This window comes from Epinephelus fuscoguttatus, linkage group LG9 (genome assembly GCF_011397635.1).
Source record: "Epinephelus fuscoguttatus linkage group LG9, E.fuscoguttatus.final_Chr_v1".
Classification (NCBI taxonomy): Eukaryota; Metazoa; Chordata; class Actinopteri; order Perciformes; family Serranidae; genus Epinephelus; species Epinephelus fuscoguttatus.
In genome coordinates, this window is record NC_064760.1 from 20,764,393 (window position 1) to 20,777,305 (window position 12,913).

A 12,913-nucleotide genomic window follows, 5' to 3' on the forward strand; every position below is an offset into this window, starting at 1 on the left:
TTTTATGTGTAAATGAAATTAAAAGAGTCGATTTAAGAAATAAAGGGAATTGAACTGATGTGCGGCACACTGTCTAAATAATGTATTTTTAGTCTTTGAACATGTTGGAAATTATCAAGTATTTTCAAGTCACAAGGCTTGAGTTCATGTGAAGTCAGGAGTCATTAGTGTTGTTGAGTTGCAAGTCTTTTTTGCTACTGTAAAGTCACATCTGAAGTCACAAAGTTGTGACTCAAGTCTGATTTGCGTCAAAGTCATGTGTCTTAAGACTGAAAGTGAAAGAATCCAAAACCTACTTAACTTCAGAATAAAATTTGCTGTAGCCTAAACAGTGGTGGGTGAAGTCTTCACATCTCGTGCTTTAGTAAAAATAGTAATACCATACTGCCATAGCGGGTAAACTCCCTTCATACATTTGTGTTTTTTCACAAGCTTTTAGTCGGGTTTTTAAGTGTATTTTTTGTTTTAGGAATTAGTATTATCATTGTCATTATCTACCCTTTTTTAAGAATAATAATAATAATAATACCTTTTTTTTTTATCATGTCCTGATTGTTTTTATATGTGTAGCACTCTGTTATCTTATATGATATTTTATGTTTGTCATGTATGATGTATCTTAAGCACATTGAGTTTACGCTTGTCATATGAAATGTGTGATATAAATTAAAATGGACTTGACTTGACTCTGCTCCTCTTTCTTGGAATAACCTTCAAAAAGAGTTCAAACCACGTGAACTGGTCTCTCTGCCTGACTTTAAAGCTCTCATAAGTACAAGGATGAATGGATCGGTTGGTTCTTGTCATTGTGGAGACAATATTTCTACATGTTACTGTATATCTTTTATGATTTTTATTGTGTTGTTGTTCGGCTATAACGTTTTTTGAAATGCTGCTGACTTGGTCAATTCTCCCATGTAAAAGAGATCTCAGTGGGCATAACCTGATTAAATATGGGTTAAATAAATAAAAATAAATTTAAAAAATTGCAGTTTTGCATTGAAAAATATACTTGAGTACAAAAGTATTTGCATCAAAATATACTTACAGAACGAAAAGTGCTGATAATGCAGAATGGCCAATTTCAGAATAACATACATTATATTATTGGATTATAAATATTGATTCATTCACGCATCGTCACTTTAAAGTTACAGCTGGTAAAGGTGAAGCTTATTTTATCCTGCTGTGTAGCCTGTGAATCACCCCGCCTGAGGAACAATAAAGTTTTATCTTAATCTTCAATATTACATCATAGTTAATTTGTTGAATGTACTTTGTATTATTATTCTGAAAAGTAACTAAAACTGTCAGACAAATGTGGTGGGAATGACAATATTACCCTCTGAAATGTAGTGGAGTAGAAGTGTTAAGTAGCAGAAAACTGTAATAATCAAGTTAAGTACAACTATTTAAAGTTTGTATGAAAGTAAAGTACTTGAATACTTAGTTACTTTCCACCACTGAGTGTAGTTTTTCATACTAGTAAGCTGTCTCCTAATTGCAGAGTGAGCTTGACGCAGCACATTGTTTGCTCATTCCAAACTGGCAAAGGGGCTGAATTAAATTAATCATGACATTACATTTATAGTGGGTCTAGAGCTGAATTGCAGTCTGTGGCAATCATTGTTAATTTTATCATCATGTGCTGGCTCAAAGAGAATGAGGGTGAGTCATGAATGAAGGCGTGACAAGTCCTCTTTAACAAGTTTTCTGTAAAATGTATTGCTTGTTGCAGAGATTCTAGGGAATGAGCTGAAGTTTTGAAATCTACTACATGGGACTGATTGGAAAAGGCGGTGCCTGGGAGACGAGAGACGTCAGTGATAGCTTGCACCTCCTGGTTCTTGTTTTCACATGGAGGGCATGTTGCATCCAAATGATCTTTTCTCTCTTGGCTAGATGACACACCCAGCTGTGTTTTGCAGTGGCGGGTGGCTGCTTCCAGCCAGATATTTCTATAGAAGGAAAGAGAAAATATGCAATGGAAAAGAAAATTGGCCCTTTTTGGAAGAGACTGAAATGTTCAGCTAATCATACGTCTGTTTTAGATCTTGGGGAATCATACAGTTCCCAAGACATTTTTAACATTATTTACTGTTTAACTATGAGTATCTGTTGGCTTTTGTGATCTCTTTCCAGTCTGAAATATCTCATCAGCTACATCAATTACCATGGAACTTGGTATTTATTGTAAGTTATTACGGAACACAATTTAGTGGAAAATTCAGACGTACATGTGCTGTTAAGACATTGTAGATGTTGATCAAAGAGGAGGGCTTCTCCTTGAGCTTATCCTCATATCTACAGTTTTTCCAGCTTCAAGCGTCAAGTTGTTTTGGCTGCATGAGACAACCATCTCTTCCACCCCCGTCTGTCCCGTCCACAATGTCTGATAACTTCGAACAACCTGCCCGAAACTGCATGGTACAGGTTGCTGTGACTTATCAGAAGTCGAAGTCATTCATTTCAACATTCATTCCTGAACAAGACAACGCAGGAACTTTGAGCTTCAAGTCGTTTCTCAGATTTCCAGTACAGTGGTCGTTATCAAGTATTTCACCAGCTGATTGCATAAGGTCATGTCAGAATCAGAATGCAGTTGATTGGGTTTCACATAGGAGGAATTTGCTTTGGTGTATTGGTGCATATCATATCTAGGGCGATAGGTCTAGGTCTACTCCTCTTCGTCCATCAACATCGGTAGTGACTGAAAGAATGAGATCACGAATACAAGTGGCTGAAATGAGTTTCCTCCATGGGATGGCTCGGCTCAGCCTTCAAGATAGGGTGAGGAGCTCAGACATCCGGAGGGAGCGTAGAGGAACAGTAGAGCCGTTGCTCCTTCATGTCGAAAGGGGCCAGTTGAGGTGGTTCGGGCAAATGATCAGGATGCCTTCCGTGCCTCCTGCTGGAGGTGTTTCGGGCACGTCCCATTGGTAGGATGGTAGGGCACGTCCCATTGGTAGGTCCTGGGGCAGACCCAGAACACATTAGAGGGATTACATATCTTGTCTGGCAAAGGGGAGCTGTAAAGCGTTGTTGGGGAGAGCAACGTCTGGGGTGCTTTGCTCGACCTGCTGCCCCCACAACCCGGCTTTGGATAAGTGGATGAAAATGGGAAAACAAACGGACCTGATGGTTTAAGCCAGTGGTTCCCAACTGGTGGGTCGTGGTTGCATTCTGAATGGACCACAAGTGACTCACAAACGTGTCAAGTTTGTAAAATGCACTCTTTGAAGTGCCATTACTTGCTGTGGAATGAGTGAGAGAATGGACAGCTACTTGTCAGAGACAGCAAACTAGCTCGACTACATGGCCAAACGCAAGTATAACGCTGAATATATTAAACTCTGTGGACCTTTAACCATGACTAAGGAAGAATCTGGGCCCTGTGGCTGGACCAGTTGGGAACCACTGATTTAAACTGAATTAAAAAAAAACTGAATAAAGCAGTTTTTATGTTAAGAATCAGTGTCTTCAATGCTGTTCAGCTCATCGCGGACAGGCTGCTAGCCAAAGCACCTGCTAATGTGTGCTCAGCTATCTGCTCTGGTAACTAAATGTGTGCTCGTCTTTTTTATGATCCAGATATTCAGGGAGTTTTTTAGCTCTGAGCCGGATTATCCACAGAGGTCTCCTCCTCTCCAACACAAATGGCCCTGCACATGGACTCCTGGCCTAGCAAACACTAATGTGCACCCATCTTTTTCCTCTCATAACTTAAGCTCAAGACGTTCAGCAGGTTTTTACTAGAAGCCAAATTATCCGCAGAGGTCTCTTCCTCTCCAGAACAAACAGACCAGGTGAAAAAATAGTAAAACCACTAATAAATCAGCTTCATATTTTAAAAAATCTGTGTTTCTCCAACACTGCTTGTCGCAGAGGGGCTGCTAAGTACAGTGGCCAACACAAAAACGCGAATGGCCCTATTTATAGCCAGTATTTGATTTGTCCCTTCTGGGCTACTGAAGAAACATGGCGGTGGACTTATGTACAATATATCTGAACTAAAATATAAGCATAAAACAGTTTAACTGCTAATTGTAATGGGCATACAACACTGTTAAAGCACCTCACCCTGTTCTTGAATCAACACAGTTTCAAATATAACGTGACATGGCACTGTATGTATGTCATTGTTTCTTTTGGGGATCATAGAATTAGCCTGTGATCAATACAGCTATTAATACTGTATGAGTGAGCCACTGGAAGAGGCATTAGAAACATTTTGACCAGCTCGTGTGCTATTTGTACGAGTGAGCTCATACTTGTGTACGGGTTGGATTACATTGTAAAACCAAAGAGCTCCTCTCTTGTTCAAATAAGGGAAAAGGACAAGAAACAAGAATGTGAAGTTTTTACAGCAACCTCAAACCATCTGTGTTTTTTTAGATCAACTTATTTTGTCTTGTGTACTTTGCCTCCGACTATTATATCCTTTATCACTTATCAGGGAGAAAACAAAAGGACTCTGAGCGCGTTCGTGCTCTTTGCTGAGTAACACTCATGGTCATGGGCAGGTTGGTCAATCCCTGATGAATGTCTAGACTTATCTTTTGGGTGAAACCAGGCGCTGCGCAGGAGGCAGACATGACAATGCTCAGATTGCACCACTGATTTGTCTTCACTGGTAGTGAGTTAGGTTGTCCTGGTATTCACCTTTGACCCTTCAATAGTTTTCTTCTAAGTGGGCGACATCACAAAGGAGACTGAGTTCACTGTGTACATTTTCCAGTGCCACTGACAGGCCAGCATGCTGGAGTTGTTTTTAAAACTGTTGCTCCGAGGCCTCCGAGGACCAAAGGAAGCCATAAAGTGAGTCATCCAACTCGAGAAAATGACTGGCCCGCCAGTGCATTCTCCCTCACTCACCACTGCAGCGTGTTGGAGCATGCTGCTGAACATGTGTCAGACAACCTGCACGTATCCGTGCTGCCATCATGGAATCAAAGACAGCGCCACAATTTCACCAGAGCGTTGTAGAGTCTTACAGAAACTTAATGCTTTCATTTCTTAAGTCAATAAAGTAATAGACGATTAAGGCAGGAATTCCCCTCCGTTTAGCAAGTTAAAACAAAACCCTCTCCTTTCACATGCACTCACAAAGTCAGTCAGCCTCCATCCCTCAGAGTGTGACTTAATCAAACTCAAAAATGTGTGGGCCTCTCTCACAGATGCTCATTCCCTCTCCTACCCACACTTCTCCGAGGAGTTGAAGTATTCTAATTTAAACAGGAAGCACTACTGATGGCTATGTCCCCATCACCTTTGACCTTTACTTCATTCAAAAGGAATCCCAGGGTAGTCTTGCAATCGGACCCTCTGAAGTTGTGTGAACTGCTATTTTTAGCTTGAAAACACTAGAGCCAGAGTTAGCTATGCAGTCTAACTGATCCTCAATGGGTTAATTTGAAACAGACGTGTGATGATGAAGCAGCTCCATCTGATGATGAGGTCCCGCATTCCTGCCTCCACTACATGTTTGTGTGATTATAAACTATGTGGAATCGACAGAGTGGGCTGCTTATCACAGAAAACATCCTGCAGCAGACAGAGTTCATCTTAAATCCACACAGCTTAACTGAATATCCATGGATGTTGACAGATATTAACCTTTGTTTGGGGAGGAAAACTGTCATATTAATTTTACACGAGACAATTCAAGACAAGATTTACCTGGATTAAGTGCTGATGCTATGGCAACATCACATGTTGACATGTCTCGAGGTGTTTCCTGATGACACACCTCAAATAGATTACACAATATAACATATACAGAGTGTGAGTGGAAAGTTGGCATGGTGGCCACACTGCACTGGTGGTCATGGGTCATTACCTGCCAGTGTGACTGCAGGACTAGATTAAAATCAATATTTACAGAAGGCCTTTATACTGCAGCATGTTCGTAGTGGTCTAAAACACATCTCACCTATTCCAGATAAGCCTGCTCTCACTCTCAAGGTGTCAAAATACACTATTTAGGCATGTGGCACTGTTTAACGTCTGTGTGAGATGCATCTGGTTTTCCACCAACTCCAGTATAGACCCATCTGTGTTATTATTGGACGTTCAGAACAACGGATGCAGTTTAATGAGCATGAAAGTGCACTCAGGGTGACCCAAGAGACTGGTGATTTAGACTGACAAACAGTGGTGGCAGCGTTTGTGCCACGCAAAGCAGGATGTTTTGTAGTGACACTGCATTTTGAGCCGCATTTGTGCTACTTGAAGTTGGATGTTTTTAGCAACCTCTGCTGTCTTTTCCTAACCATAACCAAATAGTTTTGCCGCCTAAACCTAATTGCCAACCCTCGCTTACTACCATGTTGGTGCCAGTCAAACCCAGGTGTTTTTTTGCGACATTCGGGATCTTTTCCTAACCATAAAAAAGTAGTTTTGTTGCCTTTACCAAACCGCCAACCCGTTCACAACACAAAAGGCTGCCCCTGACATCATTTTAGTAACTCCAGGGCTTTTGCCCAAGTTGCAAAATATGAGTAGGGATGAGATCATGTTGTCTACGTGCAGTGGTGGGAAAACTACATTAAAACTGTAGTTCACCAGACTACTAGCTACTTCACAGTGAAAAGTATTAAAGCTTTTAAGTAGTCCCCCAAAAAATTAGCTTGTAAAACTAAATTCAAAAAGTAGTTTAACTACATCCAAACTACTCTACTACTGAGTAAAGTGTACGTGTGTTGGATTTAGGGACCATATTGCGTACAGCCTAAAAAAAGGCGTACGCAACTTCCCATGCAAATGTTGTGATGTACAAAACAAGAAGACGTGATGGGAGAAGTTCTGGCCTGTGCTTAGGAACATTTTGGAGACGAAAATTGGTGACGCAGATAGTGAGGTGGAAGCCTGATTGTAGAAATTGTCAAAAATGGTGCACACCATTTTTGGCTTTTGTTTGTATGTATGTTTTTAGTATGGATCCTATGCACTGTTTTATAAATGAGACCCCAGGGCAGGCCAGTTCTCACAGAGGCAGCCTGAGGATGTGTTTTAAATAGAGGACAGGAAGCAATTGTTGGGGTGGAATCAGGAAAATGCTAAACTTTTATGGAAATTCGTAGTATTTGATTGCAGACGTCTTGGTTGCAAACCAGAGGTGATTTTTGTCAAATAGCAGGTGACTGTCATTAAATGACAATCGTTGACACTGAGAAAACATAAACTACATGATCCAAAGTAGTTGACTATAGGAAAAAACTACTGAGATTTGAATGTAGCTAATCTGTCACCCAGCTACTGCAAACTGTAGTAAAACTAGCACTTGAACTACAAGTATTTAATTACTCTCCAACACTGCATGATATGAAACAATTTGAATCAGTTTGGGATTGTTCTCTAAGTGTAATAATTTGGTTGACATTATATAAACATGAATTATGGTTAAAGTCAGCTGCCTACAACCTGTTGCACCATAAGGACAATAATATAATATTTATATGTCTAGCACTTATCTAAACAAGGTTACAAAGTGCTTCACAAAGTGCATAGAAATAAGAGAACAAAACAATATAAAGTAAATAAAACCTAGAAAAATATGTTTTAAGCAATGGCCAGTGTACTGGCCAGCCTAATCTTCTTCAGGCGGGGAATTCCAGAGCCTCGGGTCCTTGATGGCAAAAGCCTGGTCACCTTTAGTCACAGCAGCCTCGATCTAGGGACGACTAGCAAGGGTAGGTTTGAGGATCTCAGATCATGACTTGGAGCATAGGCAGTCAGAAGCTCAGCTATATAATTAAAAAAACAAAAACAAAGACAAATACATGGGCTAAGTAACTGTGTACTCCGCTGAGAGTCAAACCTCGGGTCACTTCTGCCCTGAACAACTCCTTACACAGAGTTTTAGCTCCACTTAGTGGTGAATACCTGTATTTCTCAGCTGTATCACATGAATCCAAAAAACACACAAATCCCCTGGAGTATCTCTGGGAAAAATTTGACAGTGGTTGTTGCGTGTTTGAGGTTATCTAATGGACTGGTAAATAGGTTTTGATTAGATTTAGTCTTTGTGCCGGGGCAGCACACAAGACAAACACACAGGATCAAAAGGGCACAGTGTGGCTAAAAGCATTTCATATTCTGAACACTCATATTGCATAGTTGGCATATCCAAAAAGATTATTATACAGTCTCAGCTAGAGCTGGTGTTTTTGTTGCTCACTCACTTAAAAACTCTGCTCAAGTGTGAAATTTTTGCCTCTTTAATTTTCTCTGCCTGAGGAGCCTCTCTTTCTCTCTGGCTCCCTCTCACTCACTTCATAAAGATGAATCAGAAGAGGCAGAACATCTTGCGTTTGGAAATGTTACACTTGACCTACATGTTTAGAAACAAAATATAATTATCATCCCAGCCTGACTGCAGACTATAAATTGTTGTTTTTGGCAGTGATGTAAGGAGTATTCAGATGTTTTACTTGATTAAAAGATAACAGTGAGACATGACGACATCTATACATTCACTCCATCACTATACTTTGTGAAGCATGTATATATAACTTGAGCATTTCAATTTTATACTTTATTTCTCTGTTCAGAGGATCAGTTCAGATGACACATTGTACTTTCTACTCACCTACAAGGATCGCCTGTTGCAGTGACAGATACTTGATCATTTGTAGATTCATATTTTACATACATTACATAACATTACAACTGTTTAGCTGAAGCTTTTATCCAAAGTGACTTACAGTAAGTGCATAAAAAATGTGGACACAACCCAAAAAATGGAAGGCGGAGTAAAATGGGGAGAACATGCAAACTCACACCCCAGGATTTGAACCCCACACCTCGGATTCATACTAGGAACCCTCTTGCTGTGAGGCCTTTTTCTGCATAGATAGTCGGCAGTTATAAGGAGTTTTAAATCAGATCTCAAGAAATGGTTGTACGTAGGCCTATTTAAATACCTGATGTTTCATTGTCTGTTTTCTTTTAATGTTTTTTTTTATGTTTAATGTAATTCTTACTTTGGTATTCAGTTTGCTATCTTGTAAAAGAGGAAGGCTTTTTTTTGCATATTTCAATTCTTGACAATTTCACGTTTTACACAGTCTGTCATTGTGATTAGCATGTCATGTATGTTTTAAGTCTTGTCAGTTAAATCTATCTATCTACCTCTAACCATAATTACTGCACACATTATATTTTTGGCTTATTTATTACCCAAGTTACTGTGTTATTTAATGGGTATATTATTTATACTTAAGTAACATAGATTTAACAGTATTGAGTTACTGGTAAATTATTATTTCATTGTCATTTATAGTACTTTGTATAATGTTTCATTTGTATTTTCATGTGTGGTGTTTAAGTGGAGTCATTGTGTTCCCTTGGTTATGAGCTTATTGGTTCCCAGCTGCTCTTGTTTTGTGGGGATGATAGAACTGGGGAACACCAACAATCAAGAAAAGAGGGTTACATATCTATCTATCTATCTATCTATAGAGACTACTTTATTGTAGTTATATTGTGTGGGCTACTTACACTTCTACTTGTAAAGGGAGTAAGTTCATACTGCTAAGGTACTTTGAATTTTGTAAAAGATATACTTTGTCAAAAATGCAATCGATAAAAAGTAGGCCACCATATTCCCCTTTGAAACAAAACTAACCGCTTTTTAAATCTTTTATTCCCTCTTTTAAATTCTCTGTAGATTTTTATTGTTCTTTTATTGATAATCAGTCTATTAACTTTGTATCATTTATTCATGAATTCATTTATTCCCCTGAGTTCCTTGGTACATTTTGTGTTTGTTTTCATTTATTTTTACTCATCTATTTATGTGTCTACATGTTACAGTATGTGTGAAAGGCAAGCTGTTATAACTAATTGCCCCCTGGTCTGATTTATAAAGTTGTCTTAATCTGAATCTAGTTTTTGATGGATATATTTGAGTCACTGAGGAGTGGACACCCACCTTAGCTGGAGTCAGCCCAGAAATAGGCGGGAACATGGAGATAGCCTTTTACTCCTGGGACAGTATGTACAGGAAGTGTTATGTAGGCTACTGTACATGAGGTAGGAAACCATTAAACACATATGGCAACGCAAACTTCTGTGGTTAAAGCACCATATTGTTTCAGGTGTCAAAGGAGCACCGGCTGAACTTGTTTTGTTTGTTCCCAACTGTTAACACCTACTTTATAAACATACTTAACACGCTGATAAATAGTAAACTCACCAGTACTGTAGCGTTATATGGCCGTTATATAGTCTGGCTGCTAACCGTCACTGCGTGTGGTTTGACCAAAGAAGCCTTCAGAGGATTTTCGACCATAAGTTAGGAGACATTTTAACAGCTACAAAAAAATAAGCAACCCATCTCCCTCTTCGATAAAATTATATTAATTTATGCGCAAAAATCAGGCATTTTAACCTCAGATACGCCTGGACCGGATGTAACCGTCGACGGTAAACTATTATAGGATGTAGCATTAGTTCGTTAGTGTTACCCGCCCAGTCTGAGGACGAAGAAAGTAAGCTCGCGTCAGACCAACTAAAGCTGAAACACTCGGCTATTTCCGTTAACCCGAAAAAAAACGAAGTGCAAACTCGTCCCACAACTGTACCGTAACTGTACCGAAGCTCCGCCATTGGTTCCAACCGTCCATCCGCCGGGGAAGGGAGGCGGGGGCGAGCTGTTGAATGACGGCCGTAGCTCTGTTGACACTTTTAAGAGCCGAGACAGCCTCCGGGACCCACACAGGCCTACCTATTTTACATTTACACCGTGTAAAGATAGCAGATGAAAGAGGAGGAGCGCCCAGTCGTTTCTTTAAACACCGGGGGGGATGTTGCGGACAGCGCGCGGACTGCGTGACGGGACGACACGGTGTCGAGACTGAGCGGACGTTTTCACAGGTTGATGATCCTTTTTGGCACCGAGCGGGGGAAGCCAGCAAAAGTAAATATATGGTTTTAGTCTATAGGCTGTGTGTGGTGACACGGGCTCGCTGTTAAAGGAGAGAAAGGCGGTGCCTGCTAGTTCCTGGAAAAATACAGACCTCCGACCAGAATGACACATTTAACGTCTGCAGATTTGGGTTTATTCGCTGAAGTTGACGCTCAGACTTGGGCTCCGAGCAGCGTGTAGGAGGCTCGTCTCTCAGCCAGGGACCGTCTGTCTCGCACATTTTGACAGATAGCCAATCAAATTTGTTATTCAAATCAGTGCTCTTATGTCAGTGACCTATATCTCATGCATGTGCGCCAAGAGCCCACAGTAACCTCTCCACCACCAGACCAGACAGCATGGGGATCAACGGGCTAGACAATCAGGCGCAGCCGTCCAGCGGAGTGTCCCAGACTGAGGATCCAGCTGCAGACTCTCAGACGGAGCAAAGAGATGCTTCCCAAGAAGCAGACAGAGGCAAGGATGATCAGGCGGCGGGCAGCGAGGGGAAAATAGTGCAGGAGGACAGCACCGTGCAGCTGTACAAGCCGCCCCCATCCCCAGCTTCTGAATCGGAGGTTGTTGTCCAGGTGGAGGAGCACGGCCACAGACCCGCATTCGTCCCACCCGAGGGAGGCTTCGGCTGGCTGGTGGTTTTTGCGGCAACCTGGTGCAATGGGTCGATCTTCGGCATTCAAAACTCTTTCGGCATCCTGCACATGATGCTGGTGAAGGAGCATGCAGTCCCAGACGACAAGACGGCGCAGTTCAAAGTGGGTGAGTACCAGACAGTCGGCTGAGGAGAGTCTGATGATGACGATGAAACAAAACAAGTGGTGCACTGAAGTACATATGCATGCATGCTTTATTACAACAATTCATTTGGATATTACACCTGCAGTGGATATTCATTAGATGATGAGAACAACACCACCTTAATAGCAGTGAACACAGTATAGGTTGCATGCCACACACATGCATCCATGCCTCTGAAGAGATGTGGGTCAGCTCAGAGTTCAAGTGAGTTTACCCTGCACTTTAAGTAGCACACTATAGTGTCATATTACACATGTGCCTGGCACTGCATTTGAAGTCTGTACATTGTTTTTTCCTCGAAAGAAGCATCCATGCATTGCATCGCAAATGCTGCTCGCTCCTTGTTCAGAATGTTTTGGAGAGCACCATGCTGATGTTCAATCATTAACAGGCATTTAACTGATCCACTGTGATGTGGGTATTTTAACTCCGTTGACTCTCTGCTGCAAATCCATTTACCTCAGTCACAAACAACCCTTTGATAAAGTTTGTTCCCCTGACGGCTGAAACTTATAGAAACACCACAAACATTTGAAGTACACTTGAAAAGTGGGACCAGACAAACTTTCGAACTTGTACATCCCCTAAATATGCCCACAGAGTGTGATATGTGATCTATTGCTGCATTTTGAGTTTTGGTTTTCCCCTATTATGGCTATTAAAGACATGGGAGAGACTGAGGAGTATATGAAAAGCTAAAAGACCTCGTGATCATTTAATTTCAGGAATTTATATTCATTGTGTCACAATAAAGCTGCTGTTGAACACTTATTCTGGCATTCGTGACCGGAATAAGGCCAATGTTCTCACAATTTTCCTGTTTGTGTTTGTTACCATGGTGGAAATTTTGAGCTCTAAAGCTGGAGTTTAAACGCAGCATCCAGTTTATTGTCACTGAAGCATCTCTGGAGGTTAAGTCCCCTGATGGTGTTTGGAGTCTTGGCCTCTGTAAGTGTAAGACTGTTAATCACATTAAAGAACACTGTCTAAATGAGTAATGACATGAGCTTTTTTTGGGAATCGACTCTCTGGATGGTGTGTTTACGAATGTTTTTGAGGAAGGGAGCAGCATGTAACAGGAGTCGTATTTTTCTTAACTTCCTGTCAAGATCCACAATAACTAGCGAAGCTTAAGGTCAGGGTTGCAGAAGGGATTACAGCAATAAGACTGATCCTTGAGACAAGTTC

At 40.9% G+C, this 12,913-nt stretch overlaps 1 protein-coding gene across 1 annotated transcript in view; it reads left to right on the forward strand.

Moving 5' to 3' along the window:
• Positions 1-10,650: 10,650 nt before the first annotated feature.
• slc16a2 (solute carrier family 16 member 2) overlaps positions 10,651-12,913 on the forward strand; it is a 46,487-nt gene continuing 44,224 nt past the window's right edge. The window contains exon 1 of the mRNA XM_049585313.1: positions 10,651-11,686. Within this exon, the coding sequence (XP_049441270.1) occupies positions 11,269-11,686 (418 nt within the window). The 5' untranslated portion in view covers positions 10,651-11,268. The remainder of the gene's footprint in view (positions 11,687-12,913) is intronic.